This window comes from Hippocampus bargibanti, linkage group LG03 (assembly GCF_051943395.1).
Source record: "Hippocampus bargibanti isolate YZ-2025 linkage group LG03, ASM5194339v1, whole genome shotgun sequence".
In the NCBI taxonomy this organism is placed as follows: domain Eukaryota; kingdom Metazoa; phylum Chordata; class Actinopteri; order Syngnathiformes; family Syngnathidae; genus Hippocampus; species Hippocampus bargibanti.
In genome coordinates this window covers 26,894,209-26,910,801 of record NC_142736.1, presented here as the reverse complement: position 1 = coordinate 26,910,801, position 16,593 = coordinate 26,894,209, and the positions used below count along the sequence as shown (strand labels likewise).

General features: G+C 40.4%; 1 protein-coding gene across 2 annotated transcripts in view; it reads right to left on the bottom strand.

The window, feature by feature from the left end:
- Positions 1–16,593, bottom strand: part of LOC148900863 (semaphorin-4B-like) — an 89,064-nt gene that overhangs the window by 41,468 nt on the left and 31,003 nt on the right. For both annotated transcript variants that reach the window (XM_088992876.1, XM_088992875.1), the window contains exon 2: positions 8,190–8,622. In XM_088992876.1, the coding sequence (XP_088849002.1) occupies positions 8,190–8,310 (121 nt within the window). In that variant the 5' untranslated portion in view covers positions 8,311–8,622. The remainder of the gene's footprint in view (positions 1–8,189; positions 8,623–16,593) is intronic.

Sequence of the window (16,593 nt, the reverse complement as noted above, 5' to 3'; positions counted from 1 at the left end):
AAATAAAAAATGAATAAATAAGTAAATAAATAAATAAATAAATAACATTAATTGCTCAGTAATTACTAAGCAACCGGTCACGTTATTTCTGAATCATAACCTGATGTTAATGATGCTAATGATTGTTTGAAGGAGATGTATTAAAAATATGAAAATTATATATTGTTGTTTTAAGGAACCCGAAATAGTTCAATTTTATACACATTATTGACCGAACTATAGACCACCTAAACTAGATGACATTACATCGTCCGACTGGTGAACATATTTTCTGTATTGTTCATGTTTAAGTGACAGTACCAGAACGTCTCAGTTCAAGATGGCACGATGATATGCGTCAGCTGTTGTTGTTTTTTAACGTCAATTTAATTGGAAGAGACACATTAAAAATTAGTTGTCAAATATCTGCCAGTAAAAATTGACGTTATCATCGTTATAAAGCACAGGTGTCAAAGTCAAGGCTGGGGGATCAAATCTGGCCCACCACATCATTTTATTCGGCCAGCAAAGGCAAATAAAATCTGTGAAATTCCATGATGCTTGCTAGTCCAAACCAAAATTTCAAATAGTCGTATGTAAACTACAATAACAGTCATTTTTTACCTCAAATTTGAAAACTAGTTATTCATTAACTTATTGTGCGCTCTATATGTAATATGTTAAGGGGATTAAACATTCTAATGGCTTCGGCAAATTCATAACAGCCACCGAGAGGAAACAGTAACTACAACGTGGCCCACGGCAAAAAATAAGTTTGACACCATTGCTATAAAGGGAAGAATTTCCATTGTCACTTTCCATCTGTCCCAATATTTTTGACCACACATCTGTGGCAGCGTGTATGTATTTTAACATTCGCCATCTGAGTGAGTTGCACATTCCTGCAGATGGCTTGCTAAGTGCACTCCCTGGTAAAAGCCATGTGATTACGGCCTAAATGCTAACGCAGCATACAGACCCACTATGTGTGTGTGTGTGTGTGTGTGTGTGTGTGTGTGTGTGTGTGTGTGTGTGTGTGTGTGTGTGTGTGTGTGTGTGTGTGTGCGTGTGTATACAAGTGTGTGTTGTAATGATGAGTTGTGAAGTAGTCTGTCACTCTGGTTGCACACGCACCGCAAAGTGAGCCGAGCAAGCGGGCGGGCGGGCGGTCAGGGCTGTTCCGAGCGTCGCATGCTGATGGTTTGCGCCCGCGCTCCTAAAACAGCTGGAAGCTTTTAACGCTGACCGAGCCGCAACGCCGCCACCACTCACTTCCTGTCGCCATACTACACACGCACACATGCACCGCTCGGTCGATAGTGCCAATCCAGGATGTCAGAATACTAATTTCACTCACGTGGTTTTAAAACTCATCACCATAAAAATCTGTACAGACATTATTGAAAGTATGACAGAGAGCGCCATTCCCGAATGAATTCGGGTTTTGTTTTTCTTGCTCGGGTGCCGATAAAGCGCTGGCCAGGTCTCTGACAATGTTTTTTCTTTTCCACAAGGGGCAGCGTTTCCCTTTTTTCCCGTGTTAGCGCTTTGTACCAGCTTCAGCTGTTGTTAAAGTGCTATATGAACCAATATGTATGTATTGCATTGTATTTTGGACAGGCACCCTCATTTCAAGCTCATATAACTCCAGACCCATATAAGTTAGGAATTAACTCTTTTTTTAAGATGAAAAAAGAGTCTAAGGTTTCCAACGCTGCATTGAATGTTTATGTAGTCCTAAAACTCAATATTCTGCGGGTCCTGGAATTTAAGTGACAATGACAAAAACCCTGGCACTGGAGTGGACACATGTTTGCACGTCTGGCAATGAATGAGTTAATAGAATTAGTTAATAGAAATGTTCAAGTACTGTGCAGGTAAGGTTTTAAGTATCAGATAGCATTTTAGCATACATTCATGTACAGACAGTTGTTGAGCATACATTTATTCATTACAGTAAACATCCATGTTTAGGTACATGTACCGGTAAGTCATTTGTCCTCAGAAGTGCAATTCCAATCAGTGCACAAGTCAAACAACTATCTTACTTTGTTTGACTTTAGACAGATCTGATCTTTGAACATTGATTGTAATTTTGCATTGGATGCAAAACTGCTGATCGGCTACTCTTGTAAAAGGATATATGCACACAATAAGGCCAAAGAAAAACCAATAGTCCGTACTAGTAGTACTAGTGATAGTATTTTGAGAAGCATTACAGCCCATAATTCATTTCAAGGGGTAAAAAGGAACTGCAATGAGTTAGGTGGAAAAAAATGAATAGTTCCAAAACGGTGCGTCACACATTGAAATAGCTTAGATGGTCCAAACGTTAATGCTAACAGAATGTGAAATCGCGTAATATTATTATACAGCAAATTCTGGGGGAAGTTGTCACCTTTGAGTCATGCTAATGTGGACATTCTTGGAAAAAAGGGTATGTGTATCCATCCATCCATCCATCCATCCATCCATCCATCCATCCATCCATATATGCTGAATGCTAATTGCGTATCTGTGCACAAAATAGAAACACTGTATCCGTCTAGTCATCATAAAATAAAATGGCTTGATGAGAGATGCTGCCCAGACTTCATAAATCACACGTGTGTCACTCCCGCAACAAAATATTTCCCCCACCCAAAAATAATTTTAAAAAAATCGAATGTAGCCATCACCAAAAATGAGTGTCATGACCCTGGCATTCCTGTCTGTCCACCTTAATTAAAAGCTACAAGGTCACTTCTCACCGCCTGCTATTCTGCGCCAATCAAGCTGCTGAAATGTGTCAGGACGGAACTTTTCTCCACAACCTCTGGAGCGTGTAAAACGGGGGGGTTGAGGCCATTAAAACCATGCCGCAATTACGTCGCTATTGTCACGAGCATTGTTGGGTTGAACGTGAGCGTTTGAGAGTGTCACCATGGCTAGTGGGAGGTCTAGAAATGGCGGTTCTCTCAGGATCAGTTGGCGGATGCTTGGTTCTAAAGTTGACATGTTTAGAATGAGTGTTTACAAAAGATGTATTGCTTAAGAAATATCTGTGTATATATTATAAATGATTGCCTTTTCCTTGCCAGATTTTAGGACGTCATTTTACCATGTCTAAAAAGGACGCCAGTATTTGGACCGGGTGTCTGAAACATGGGCAACCTGCCTTTGCAGTCTGCATGCTGCCAAGGTTGTTAGAGCAGCATGAATGAGAGCTGATCTATGGCCGATGTATAGCACACGTGTGGGGAAAAGTCAATGAGGACAAAGAGTAGAAATGCTTAAAAGAGACAAATGTGAATAGCAGTCCTGTGAGAATGCCACCATTTTTTGTTTGTTTTTTTTTTTTACTTCAAGACAGCGCCACAAGAGTGGCTGCCTTTCCAGCAGCTCCTGTGTTTTGCTTTTTCTACTTTCATTTCTTTTCTAACTTTGCTGCTGTGAAATGTAAATTTCTCCACTACGAGACTAATAAAGGCAAATCCAATCCAATCCAATCCAACAGATATGTGCCTGAAACTGAGTCATCTCCTAGAACAACTACAACTGCACAGTTGTGGACAACTAAAGTTAATATGCAGTGATATCATAATGTCTACACATTATCTTTCAATAGCCAAGTTTTAGTGATATAAAAAATGTGACCAAGACATTGAGGAAAGGGTGCAGAAGACATCTTGCCCCAAAGTGGAGGAGTTAAAGTACCTTGGGGTCTTGTTTGCGAGTGATGGGAAGAGGTAGCGAGTGATCGACAGCTGTGATGCGGATTTTGTACCGATCTGTCGCGGTGAAGAAAGAGATGAGCCCAAAGGCGAAGTTCTCAATTTACTGGTCAACCTACATCGCGACCTTCATCTATGGTCATTACCAAAAGAAGGAGATTCCGGATACAACTGGCCAAAATGAGTTTTCTCAGTAGGGTGTCCGAGCTCTTCTTTAGAGATAAGGAGAGAAGCGAGGCCACCCGAGGGAGAGGAAGTGGTTGGGGCATTGTATTAGGATCCACCCGGAAGGACCTCAGCGTTGACCCCCTTCTCCTCTAAGAGAAAGGACGTGGTTGGGGCATCTAATTAGGATCCACCCAGGAGGAGCTCAGCGTTCACGCCCTTCTCCTCTATAAGAGAGGAGCTGGTTGGGGCATCTGACTCCGATCCACCTGGGAGGAGCTCAGCGTTGTCCACCTTGTCTACTTTGAGGGAGGAGGTGGTTGGGGCATCTCATTAGGATCCACTCGAAAGGAGCTCAGCGTTGACCCCCTTCTTCTCGAAGAGAGAGGAGATGGTTAGGGCATCTGATTAGGACACCTCCCCGGTGAGGTGTTCCAAGCATTTCCCACCGGCAGTAGACACACTGGCGAAGCTATGTCACCCAGTTGGCTTGGGAAAGCCTCAGGATTCCATGGAAAGATCTGGAAGAAGTGGTTAGGGAGAGGGAAGTAGCGGTAGAAAATCGATGGATAGAGACCAAGGCATTTAACGTGAGATAACCTAGACAACTCCATTTTTTTCCCCAATTTTGCTCAGGGGTTGATGATTATGTCCAATATCAGAAATTTGAAATGAAAATTCTGATAGGATTGGATTTGCCTTTATTAGTCTCGCAGTGGAGACATTTACATTTCACAGCAGCAAAGTTATGAAAGGAATGAAAGTAGAAAAACAAAAGCTGCTGGAAAGGCTTTGGCTTGCTCATAGTCACATTTTCACAAATAGAAAACAAAAGACTCTCTTGTGGGTTACGTGGGCAGGCACTCAGGAGATGCCGCTATTTGCACACAAGCAATTCAAAGGTTCATTCCCCACCTTTTTTACATAAATATTCAGTTACTCAAATAGACTTTGTACCGTAGGTCAGTCAGCAACGTTAGTGTATTTGTTTTCCATGATAACAACCGGACGCTAAGCTTTTTTTCCAGTCAATGTCTGCTAGCACTGTGTGCAGAAGCACATAGACAATGTGAAAAGTCCACATGAAATAGTATCCGGTGCTAAAATATGCTAACATAAGTGAGGTTTTTCACATCATGGTTGACAAAAAAAAATAACATCAAACATTCTCAGGTTCAAAACTCTGAAGGACGCCTTGTTGATGCAAGCAAAGAAATAAATATACGTCTTCTGACTCGAGAGACGTTTGCGATAATGAAAAACACACTGCGTGCCCAACTTTACTCCCATGATTCTTTGCTCGGTCCTAATGAATAACAGACGAGCTTTCTCGCCGCAGAAAAAAAAAACCCTCCACTGGGCACACATGAGAGATTAGCTTGCTCATTAGGAGAGAGGCATGGAGAATGGCAGTGAATGGAAGAAGAGCAGAAAAAAATCCAACTTTCAAAGAAAAACTTCACTTTAAGCCCCGCCGCCCTTCTTTCTTCCATGAACTGTTGTGACCATTGCAACGGTTTTATGGAGATGACATATTTTACTTTGGATTCGATTGGATTAGCCTTTATTAGTCTCGCAGTGGAGAAATGTACATTTCACAGCAGCGAAGTTATTAAACAAAGAGGAAGGCAAAGGAAGAAGTAGCAAAACAAAATACAAGAGCTGCTGTAATGGAAGCCACTCTTGCGGCGCCATCTTGAAATTTGTATGATGGAGGTCCTCTTATTCAGTTTTAAAATCTTTCTGCAAAATGACTTTTTGTAATTACGGTGAATCACAAAGTCGTTACAAGGCTTAACTAGGACAAAGGACGTACAGTGATACCTCGGTTTACGAACCCCTTGTCTTATGAACTTTTCGGTTTACGAACGTTAAATTTATGAACATTTTACCTTGGCATACAAACTTTTTTCGTACAAAGAGTTGCCTCAATGAGTGATGTGTTATTTGCGAACGAGCCTGTTCTTCTAACAACAAAATGGCAGCCGACTGTTTTTGTCCTCTATTCCCCACCCCATGTGATTGGTCAAGAATGCAGCAGTGAGGGGAGGTGGTTTAAACATTAAAGAGACAGGCAGACGGCAGTGAGAGAGTTTCAACTTTGACAGTTCAAAGGCAGAGCGTAGACTGCAAGGTTAAAATATCCCATCAATCAGGCTCCACAAACAACCCGCACAAGCCATCTGTACACTTGATGCAACCCAGCTAAACAGAACACGATTGATGAGGAACTAGATACAATTATCACAGAGAAAGCACCTACAAGGGATCATTCCTCAAGATGGTGAAAGAAGGTTACGTTCCTCATCAAGTGTTTAATGCTGATGAAACCGGCCACTCCATTCCATCAAGCCATCAACGACCATCACAAAGGTAAATACAGCGACTTTATTATATAGTACCGTTTATGTCTTTAATTATAACACCATAGCACATTTATTATACATAAAATAAGGTATATTTTGTGTAGTTTTAAGGCTTATAAACTTAGAAAATAGAAAATTAAGTTTTATGGGGACCTGGGAACGGATTATTCTCATTTTAATGGTTTCCTATGGGAAATTAACTTTTGGGATACACACTTGACAATCAATTAAGTTCGTAAACCAAGGTAACAATGTACTACCAAATGAATAGTAGCAGTCTGACATGAGATTTCCAGCTGTAGAACTTTAAGATTTAGACAACTTAATCCAAGTCATGATCAAATTTTTTACTCCATCCAGGCAATAATCACTTACCAAAGAAGACAAAGAGCACAAACAATAATTTATATGGAACGGGAAGTTGCGGCTTGGAATTGAAGTCGATTTAAATGGGTCAGGTGATGTAAGCCATTTTTTTATTGTCAATGGACATTACAGCTACTTGTTTGCTTTCAAACCTAACTTGTAGCTTATGTGTGCACATTTTAAGCATGATATTTTTGATCCACTGGTGAAAGGGCACTTTGATTCTCTTCTCTTTCATCTAGACAAAACGTATCCAAGAAATGTGGTTAATATTGCATGGCTGTCTATATTTTATGTATAGTGTTGAACTATATTGTCATTTTATGTCAACTGTTCTGTTGATGGCGGCTCGGGAACACCCGCAGCGGCTCCTGTCTCTCATGAGGTTGAGAGGAAAGACATTTCATTTGTTCTCTATGTTGCACATAATGGACATTTGACAATAAAGTTGACATGAACCAGATCTTACAAAACAAAAGTCAAAAATGCAAAACCTGGCTTGCGACAAAGTCGCATCATCAGGCTGAATGTTTCCACGAGTATCCAAGCAGCTCCATCAAAGCATAACGACTGATGACTGTGTGGGCACAATCAGGATTGTACACATTTTAAATGGCCATGTGTTCACGTAGGCCTGCAAGCACTTACACCGAGACCACCTCATCACGGCAATTCGCTCATGCAAATAAAGGCTTGAGTCCACATTTACTGGAGATGGCCGAGCCTTGATGAGGACTGCTCACTCGCACGCTCATCAGAGCATTCTCATAAAGCTATAATATCATTTATAGGTCTTGATTCTCCTGTTTAGAGATGTGGGTGACAATGGATGAATTGACAACTGGCATTTTGTTTAAATAATCAACCTCGACAAAGAAAGGAAAGCCCATTAGGAAGATACATTGTACACCAAGTTTTACTGTGACACGTGGTAGGCGATGGTAAAATCAGTGTTTGAAATAACGTCTGCCCGGAGGCCCGGCGCGTACAACTTTCACAACGTCTCGGGCCGGGTGGCCGACAACTTCAAAAAAAAAAAAAAAAAAAAAAAAAAAAAAATTCAAATGTTTGTTTTATTCAATAAAGCAAAAGCTCCAAGCAAACCACTACAATCCACGTGGACTCCTCTTTCTAAGCACCTTTCAAAACTCTCAAGTACACTTTACAGTCACGGTATAGTCCGAAGCACGAAACAGGCCGTTTGCCAAATTGCCGAACGAACGTTTGTTTGGCAATTTGCATACTCGGCATGGCAGCCAATCAGAAGCATGTTTCGTGCTTCGGACTATACCGTGACTGTAAAGTGTACTTGAGAGTTTTGAAAGCCGCTTAGAAAGAGGAGGCCACGAGGCTTTGAGCAGACAACACAAAGCAAACATTGCATTGTGCACCATGACGACAAATTATGTTATTATTATTATTATTATTGTGTTTCAAGTTGTGAAAAATGTGTTTCAAGTTGTGAAAAATGGGGCAGGCAACTTTATGGCCGGGTATGGCAGGTAACTTTTCAGAGTTGTCTGCCCGGGTGTCCGCTAACTTTTTGTCATGAGTTTCAGACAATGGTAAAATAAAAAAATAAATACATGTTTGTACTCACTGTATGGGAAAGTGATTCGCGGCATCACGTCGTCATCCATGGTTGTTGCTGATTGGACGCATAAGGCCATTAGGAGGGCGGCAACCACCAGGCTGCCCGTGACTGCTGCTAATGTCCACATGGTTATCCAAACCCTTGCACCAACAAAAACGAAGCAACAGTGTTTGTTTTAACTTTCCTCGGAATTCATGAAGCCTTAAAACCAGACTCTGGAGCTCAGCTTTCTATCCTCGCCCGCATCTTTGGAAGTGGGAGGCGATGCGGCGAGGTAGTGAATGTGCCCTTGACTTGATCCTTGTACTCCCAAAGGTCCTCCTCGCACACAGTGCGCAAACGCTTCGCACAAAAAAAACGAAAAATCCTTTATGAATTAGAAGCCCGGCTGGTTTTTGACGGTGGATGTTATCCGCACTAAACTCAGAGCAGTGGTCATCTGTGGAAAGAACAGAGGAAAATACTCAGTTCAAGTGCCATCCAAGAAATTGGAGAATGAAAGCTCAGCAAGTACAACACATTACGTTTCTGTCAACAAAAGAGAAATATTTGGCTGAAGGGTTTTACCGCCAAGAGATCTGTCCCTTTCTTCGACTTTGCCAATAAAACAGCGTGCACTGTTAGCTCTCTGTCCGAGAACACATGGATTTGTCACACTGATGCCAAAAACAAAAGTGAGGCCTTTTTCAGCACGCTGCCAAAGAGCAGCTGGCACTCACATTATGTTATACGCTAGCGTCACGAACTTTTGGGATTTTTAACCCCTGTAGAAAATGACGCTGTCATTAGCAACAACAGATGATCATGTGTTAGCTTGGCGCAACATTTTTTACTGTGATGAAAGAACGACAAGTCCAAAGACAACTCTGTAATTTGTGCGAACGAACACAATGAAACCATCTGCTTTACGACTTTTATTGTCTTAAATGGCATGCCTGTGTCCTTCCAGAAGATTTCCAATATCTATGAGTTATTTCAATTAAAAAAATTAATAAATAGCAAACTATCTAGGACAGGGGTGTCAAACTCATTTTTTTGCCGCAGGCCACATAGTAGTTACGGTTTCCTCTCGTGATGAATTTGGGGAAGCTATTAGAATGTTTAATTCCCTCCACATATCACATATAGAGCATCAAACAAATTAATGAATAACCAGCTTTTAAATCTGAAGTCAATAATAAATGTTATTGTGGTTTACATACGACAATTTGAAATTTTGGTTTGGACTTTAGCACGTATCAATGCACTTGACATGCTTCATTTGCTTTTAGGGCCGAATAAAATGATGTGCCGTGCCAGATTTGACCCTCGTGCCTTGACTTTGATACCTGTGATCTAGGACATATCAGATATGATTGAGGAATACTAATTATACCTAATAATAAGTCATGAAAAATGTCCAAGCGGTGTTGACATACCATATTCCGCTAGAATAATGACAGAAAAGATTAACTCATTCACTGCCTGACATGTGCAAAAATGTGTCTACTTCAGTGCCAGGGTTTTTGTCATTGTCACTGGAATTCCAGGACCCATAGAATTTTGAGTTTTAGGACTACATTCAATAAACATTCAATGCAGCGCAAGATACCTTAGACTCTCTTCCTTGATCAGTAAAAAAATAGTTAATTCCTAAAATATATGGGTGTGGAGTTATAGCTTGAAATGAGGGTGGCTGTCCAAAACCTAATGCAATACATCCATATTGGTGTATATATAGTGCTTTAATATTTCATTTATAAGCGCATTTCAAAACTCTCAAGGTCACTTTACAGTCACAGGATAAGTTTTTCTGGCGGTGAGCAGAGGCAGCCACACGTGCCAGCATTCACTCTTTGCAAAGCTAGATAGCATGACTAATATAAGTGCCCCCCCCCACCTTGTGGAAGTAAAAAAAAACATTGCCAGAGGTCTGGCCAAGCGCTTTATCAGCACCCAAGCAAGAAAAAAACCAAACCCGAACTAATTTGGGAATGGTGCTCTTTGTCATAAATTAGCGGCACGTCTGGTTAAATTGTGTTAAAAGCCTTCAAATGAATTTTTTATTGCATAAGCATCCTTTCATACTGAAAATTGTAGCAATGGTTCACCAGACAAAGAATCAAGCTCCTCCAGACCTCATTCCCTTTAAAAACACCGTGGTGTGAGCTAAAGAGAGTGCAAAGGAGAGGACCCGGGTCACTGGATTATTTAGAGATTGTGCAAAGAAGAATGGTTGAAGGTCTCCTTCTTTCTCCCTTTTCTCTATTCGCCCATCTGGTGAGACATTATAGGAGAAGATTATGTGCTATTTAGTTAGTAATAGGCGGTTCCGCACACGCACACACGCACGGGTAATACATCATTTAGAAAACACCAGAATTTGATTAGAAGCTGCCCTCTCAATCTGTTGTGCTTCCAAGCGTTAAAATGAGACATTCAGTCATCAAACTTCTTTTCATGAGCATCCTCGCTCCTTTATGAACTTCAACACGGTGACAAAAATGTAATGGAGTGAAACTAGTGCAGAAAAATGGATAAAAGGACAGAAGGAAAAGACACTGTGGCGATAAAATTTACATTTTGCACTAAACTCCAACAGAACCATGCTCACAAATGTAGTAGGGAGTCACATACATATATATATATATATATATATATATATATATATATATATATATATATATATATATATATATATATATATATATATATATATATATATATATATATATATATATATATATATATATATATATATATATATATATATATATATATATCACATGCACTTATAAATGTTATGTAATACTCAGTTGTGATCTGAACGGAGCACATCAAGAGATAAAGACACCAAAATACATAGACAGCTACCCTGCAGTGATTTACATTCCTTGGGATAGGCTCCAGCACGCCCGCGACCCTCGTGAGTACAAGCAATTTGGATAATAGCTTGATACTGCTCAGCTTTATCCGCTTGCTATTTTCAAAGAAGCAACAAAATAAAGCTAATACTAAGCAGTGTACACCCCATGACCCCATGTGCATTAGCACTCATGGCCAGAATAATTATTGCAGATTACATTGTAATTTTTACATTTCAGTGTTCGCAACGTGCTAAATTCCTTCTACAAAAACAACTAAAATGTATTCTTCCGGGAAGGCTGGAACAGATTTTTGGGATTACTATGTATCACAATGAGGATAGCTGGTTTGGATATGCATGCTTTGAGCCACTACATATCAATCCTATTTTACTCCCACTCAATCATAGTACATATAAGCAGAACTAGACAACCATGTTGACATTTTGTAGCATTGAACTCACTCTGTATATATATTGCACTATATGCTATTTAACTCATTCGCTACAATTGTCAAATGTATTCGGGTTTTGGTTTTTCGTGTGGGGATGCCGATAAAGCGCTGGTCAGACCTTTGGCAGTGTTTTTTACCTTCCACGAGCGGGCAGCATTTGCATTTTGTACATGTAAGTGCTTTGTTACAGCTTCAGCTGTTCTTAAAGCGCTATGCTGTACTGCATAAATCAAGATGTATGTATTGTACTTTGTACAGTCATCTCCATTTCAAGCTCAGATAACTCCAGACGCATACATCTTATGAATTACCTTTTTTTTCTGATGAAAGAAGACAGTCCAAGGTTTCTAACACTGTATTGAATGTTAATGTAGCCCTAAAACTCAATATTATGTGGGTCCTGCAATTTGAGTGAAAATGACAAAAACCCTGGCACTAGAGTGAACACATTTTTGCACACCATCTGGCAGTGATTGAGTTAATTACTGATTATGAAGGAAGTGGTTGTCTGATGCAAGCTCCACTTTTGTTTTCAACCTGTGACATGCGTAACGACAAAATTGAATCTAATCTCTTCTAAACTAGTTTCATGGAAAACAATGACTGATGAAATTTGGAACTCCAAAAAACATGAACTTCTGATCCCAGTGAATCTCATGCAGAATCAATTGGCTGCATGATCCAGTAAAATAAATTGTCAGTGAACATTTATAATAATAATAATAATTTTCATTTATAAGCGCCTTTCAAAACTCTCCAGGACACTTTACAGTGACATTATATTTTTTCTGCGGGTGAGCAGCGGCAGCCAGATGCGCCAGCATTCACTCAGTACAATCGTTGGACAGACATTTTGCAAAATCGATAGGATTGTTGTATTGACATGAACCTAAATCTCCAATCATCGGACAACAGTATGTGTGTGTAGACATACAGAGTGCAGGCAAAACTGTGAATAGTCCAATACTGTGTGTGGTGACAAGATCAGCAAAAAATATAGTAGAAATAATAACAACAATAATTTAAAAAAAAACAAGTAAAATATTTGTCTTTGGATGACAAACATTGCTGTGATGCTACATTTCGTCCCCAACTTCCCTCCCAAAGTCTCACAGAGACACCAATTGTTTGATAGTAAACAGCACAGCACTGTTGTTTAATCAATCTAACGCTCCCTCAAGAGCCCATTCAAGGGGTTTTAGAGCAGGTAATAAATCCATTAGAAGGGCAGGATGGCTGGGCGACTAGAGCGGGCGACTGCGGTTGTCTATGAGTGGCCCCTGGTTGTCTGACGACCACTTCCTGGTGATCACAGCCTGAGCTGGAAGGCACCAGGCACATTTGTAGATTGTCGAGTGACTGACTGGAAGCAGACGAGATAACTCTTGTGATAAGAGTACTATATTCAGGTGCTATTTGACTTTACTAACCACACTATACGTTCACATTGCTGCATTTATGATTAGGTTCCATTGTTTGGGACAATTCAGAATGACATTGGGATTTGCCATTAAAACTCAAACTGGCATTCCCAGTACCGACCTTGACTGGAGTTCCCCCTGTTCCGTGAGCATCTCATTTCTCAGAGGTTATTGAATATTTAATGAAAAGCTAAGGCTTTCAGAGAGGATTCCCGGCCCTCCAATGAATTTTAATGGAGTTTAATCCAGACAGAAAATGTGTCAAACCATTTCTGTCGACCCTTTGTTGCCAGTAGTTTAAACCCAACCCTGATTTCACCTGGAATGAACATCCTGTTGATGACCTGATTGAGCTTTGTGACAAAAAGCATCCACTCCAGCCTGCTTGAAATGTGTGATTGAGATGCTTTCAGAGAATTGAAAAATTCAAAACGAGGATTTGGGGAAACTTGTGAATACCCATGACCCATGAATAAGACCCTACAAACATGGATGCAACCGGGAGCCCAAGTATAAAAGACAAGACAAACGACTGGACTACGCTGCAGTTTTCAAAAATTCAGAATCAGATAGCCAGGTTAAACTGTGCCCTTCAATCAAACATATTTGAAAGTGGCAAAAGTAAAGTATTTTCCTTGTATTGGGAAAGTGACCACTGTGCTGAATGCCATGAAGCTCAGGTGGCTCATCAAGCAGAGACGTTTCTGCTTCATGTTCTTTAAAGCAAAATTGGTGCCATATTGCTCACAATTACACATTCATTAACCTCGTGAACCCCTCCTGGAGGCTCCAGATTAACCCCTACCTCTGTTGGGAGCAAGGATGGAATGTGACTGTCTCATTGGTTGACAGATCGGACCAAGTTCCCTGTGTCAGCAATGGCGTGACTGGTAAGTACATCACCTATTGAACTATTTTCTATCAGAGTTTGTCCTTATAGGACGTAAGAAATTTGGGCGAGAGGCAGGTGACAACCTAGACTGGTTGAGAGTCAATCACAAGACACATAGTCATTCACAATGAAGGTCAACAATCCTCAACGAAGCTAGGTATGTTTTTGGAATGTGGAAGGAAGAGAAAGGGGGGGAAAACAAAAACATCCAAACTCCACACAACAGTGCCCAAGCTAAATCCCAAACTCAGATGTAATTTGGGAATACAATGAATCATCATTCGAGAAGCCAGATTTCTTTAGGCATACTCCCAAAACACATAAAAAAATGTTGCCACCTGGTCACACATCAGATTAAAATGTTTTACTATCGCAACCTAAAAACCATACTGGTTAGTTTGAAAATACAGCAACAATCCAGCAGAGTTACCGGAGCCATTAAAAGAAAGAACTCAGTCGGTGAATGACATGACAGAGGCATCATGCTGGGTCAGTCTTTAGAACTCACGCTCAGCACAGCCTGTTAAAATGTAGCTTGGGAAAACACAGATTGAAATAGATGTATACAGTATACAGTACATTAACTTTCCAATTCCAAAGCTATCTTTTGGATTGAACGAATAGCAGAAACATGGTGTGTACTATTTACTTATTTGCATATGATAGACACAACGAAAAGTATGATAAAATGTAAATTAGCTACAGGATGAACCCCTCACAGCATGAAGTCCATTGACTTGCATTATTAGGGAGAGAGCTGAGTCAACACAAGACTTCATTGTCAAATGTTCACTTTGCATCACAAACGGCACATCTTCACCACATCAGAAGTACAAAAGTATTATGAAGTTACCATAGCAACCAATCTGATGAACCGGCAGTCATTTAAGCCTTATTGACTTGAGCTCACACTTTGTTAACATGATATAATATTTGAAGAAGTACAAACTTTTACTCCAACGGAAACAAATACTTTTGAATGAATTTGTTGGCCACATAAAACGTTAATTTTATGTTTGTAATTGTGCCGACAATGATTAGAGGAAGTAATGTTTTACCATCCATCCATTTTCCGATCCGCTTTATCGTCACAAAGGTCACCGGGGTGCTGGAACCTATGGAGGCTGTCTTTAGGCAGTGGGCAGGGGACACCCTGAACCGGTTGCCAGCCATTTATAGGGCACACAGCGACATAATACCCACCCATGCTCACACTCAAAACAATGGACAATTTAGAGTGTTCAACCAACCTACCATGGATGTTTTTGGGATGTGGGAGGAAAAGCGGAGCACCCGGAGAAAACCCACACTGGCCAAAGGAGAGCATGCAAACTCCACACAGGAAGGCTAGAGTTGGAATTGAATGTGGTACCTCTGCACTATGAGGTTAACACGCTAACCAATGGACCACCTGGCCGTCTCACAATTTACCATTTTGTCAAATGCATGTTGAAACTGTAAGTAAGTAAGTAAGTAAGTAAGTAAGTAAGTAAGTAAGTAAGTAAGTAAGTAAGTAACGATGAGAAGGTTTCTTCAGCCGTCATCTGTACAAATTTGAAGGTTTCGGACGTTTCCAGACATGGCGACGCCGCCATGTCTGGACATTAGGGATATATAAATAGGGCCGATACGACCAGTCAGGCTTTAGTTCGCTGACGAAGCCTCATGGATAGGAGGCGAAACGTCCGAAACCTTCAAATTTGTACAGAGGACGGCTGAAGAAACCTTCTCATCGATGGACCACTCCTGTACGACTGAGAGCTTACACAGAAGTAAGTAAGTAAGTAAGTAAGTAAGTAAGTAAGTAAGTAAGTAACTAAGTAACTAAGTATGTAAGTAAGTGACCTTGAGAGTGTTGAAAGGCTCTTATAAAGGAAATATATTATTATTATAAGTAAGTAAATAAGTAAATAAGTAAATAAGTAAATACGTAAACAAGTAAATAAGTGAATAGGTAAATAAATGAACATAAAATAGGCCCAGTTAAGTGGTAGAGGAAGTAAAACATATTTTTGGAATGTGGAATAAAGCCACAGCATGTCAGGATAGGACAGCATTCACAATTCACACAGGAAGTTGATTCTAACCCAAAGCCTCAGAAACATGCTTAATGCCACATTATCCACTTGGGAATGAGACAGGTGGTAATAAGGCAGGTGGGGACTATGGAGACTGAATTCCTGCAGACGTCTGCCAGACTCCTAAATAAATCACTACCAGGTTAAAAATAAACTGTAGCCCCTTCTTGTCGCAGTCAGGCCGGCAGGCAAGTGACTGCAACTAAATGCATCGCCGCTGCCGACTTTCCGTGTCAAAGCGTGACTCTGCAAGTCTGGCAAAGACAAAAAAACTATCTTGGAAGAAAAAAAGATAAAAATGAGCGGGCAGGAGAGTGCGATGACATCATTGGGAAGAAAACACGTGGTGTACCTTTTACAAGATGACACATGGCATGAAGCTGGGGGAGGGAGGAATGTACTCAACTTCTCACACGACAGCCTTGCATGACTACAGTCATTTATCTTTGGCATCGTCATACACGTAACATGATCACAGAGAGCTTGGGATCAAACGATAGCTGGTATGTAAAGTTTTAAAAATAGGTTTAGATGGCCATTCAGTTATACATACAGTAATCATGGTATACAAAAGAAATATTGCCATGAAAACCGCAAATTCACGGGATATTAAACGCATCAATCAAACAATAATAAGGGAGAATGAGGCTCTCTAATATACCATATTTTCCGGTGTATAAGGCGCACCCAAAAGCCTTCGTTTCCTTCAAAAGATGAACCTG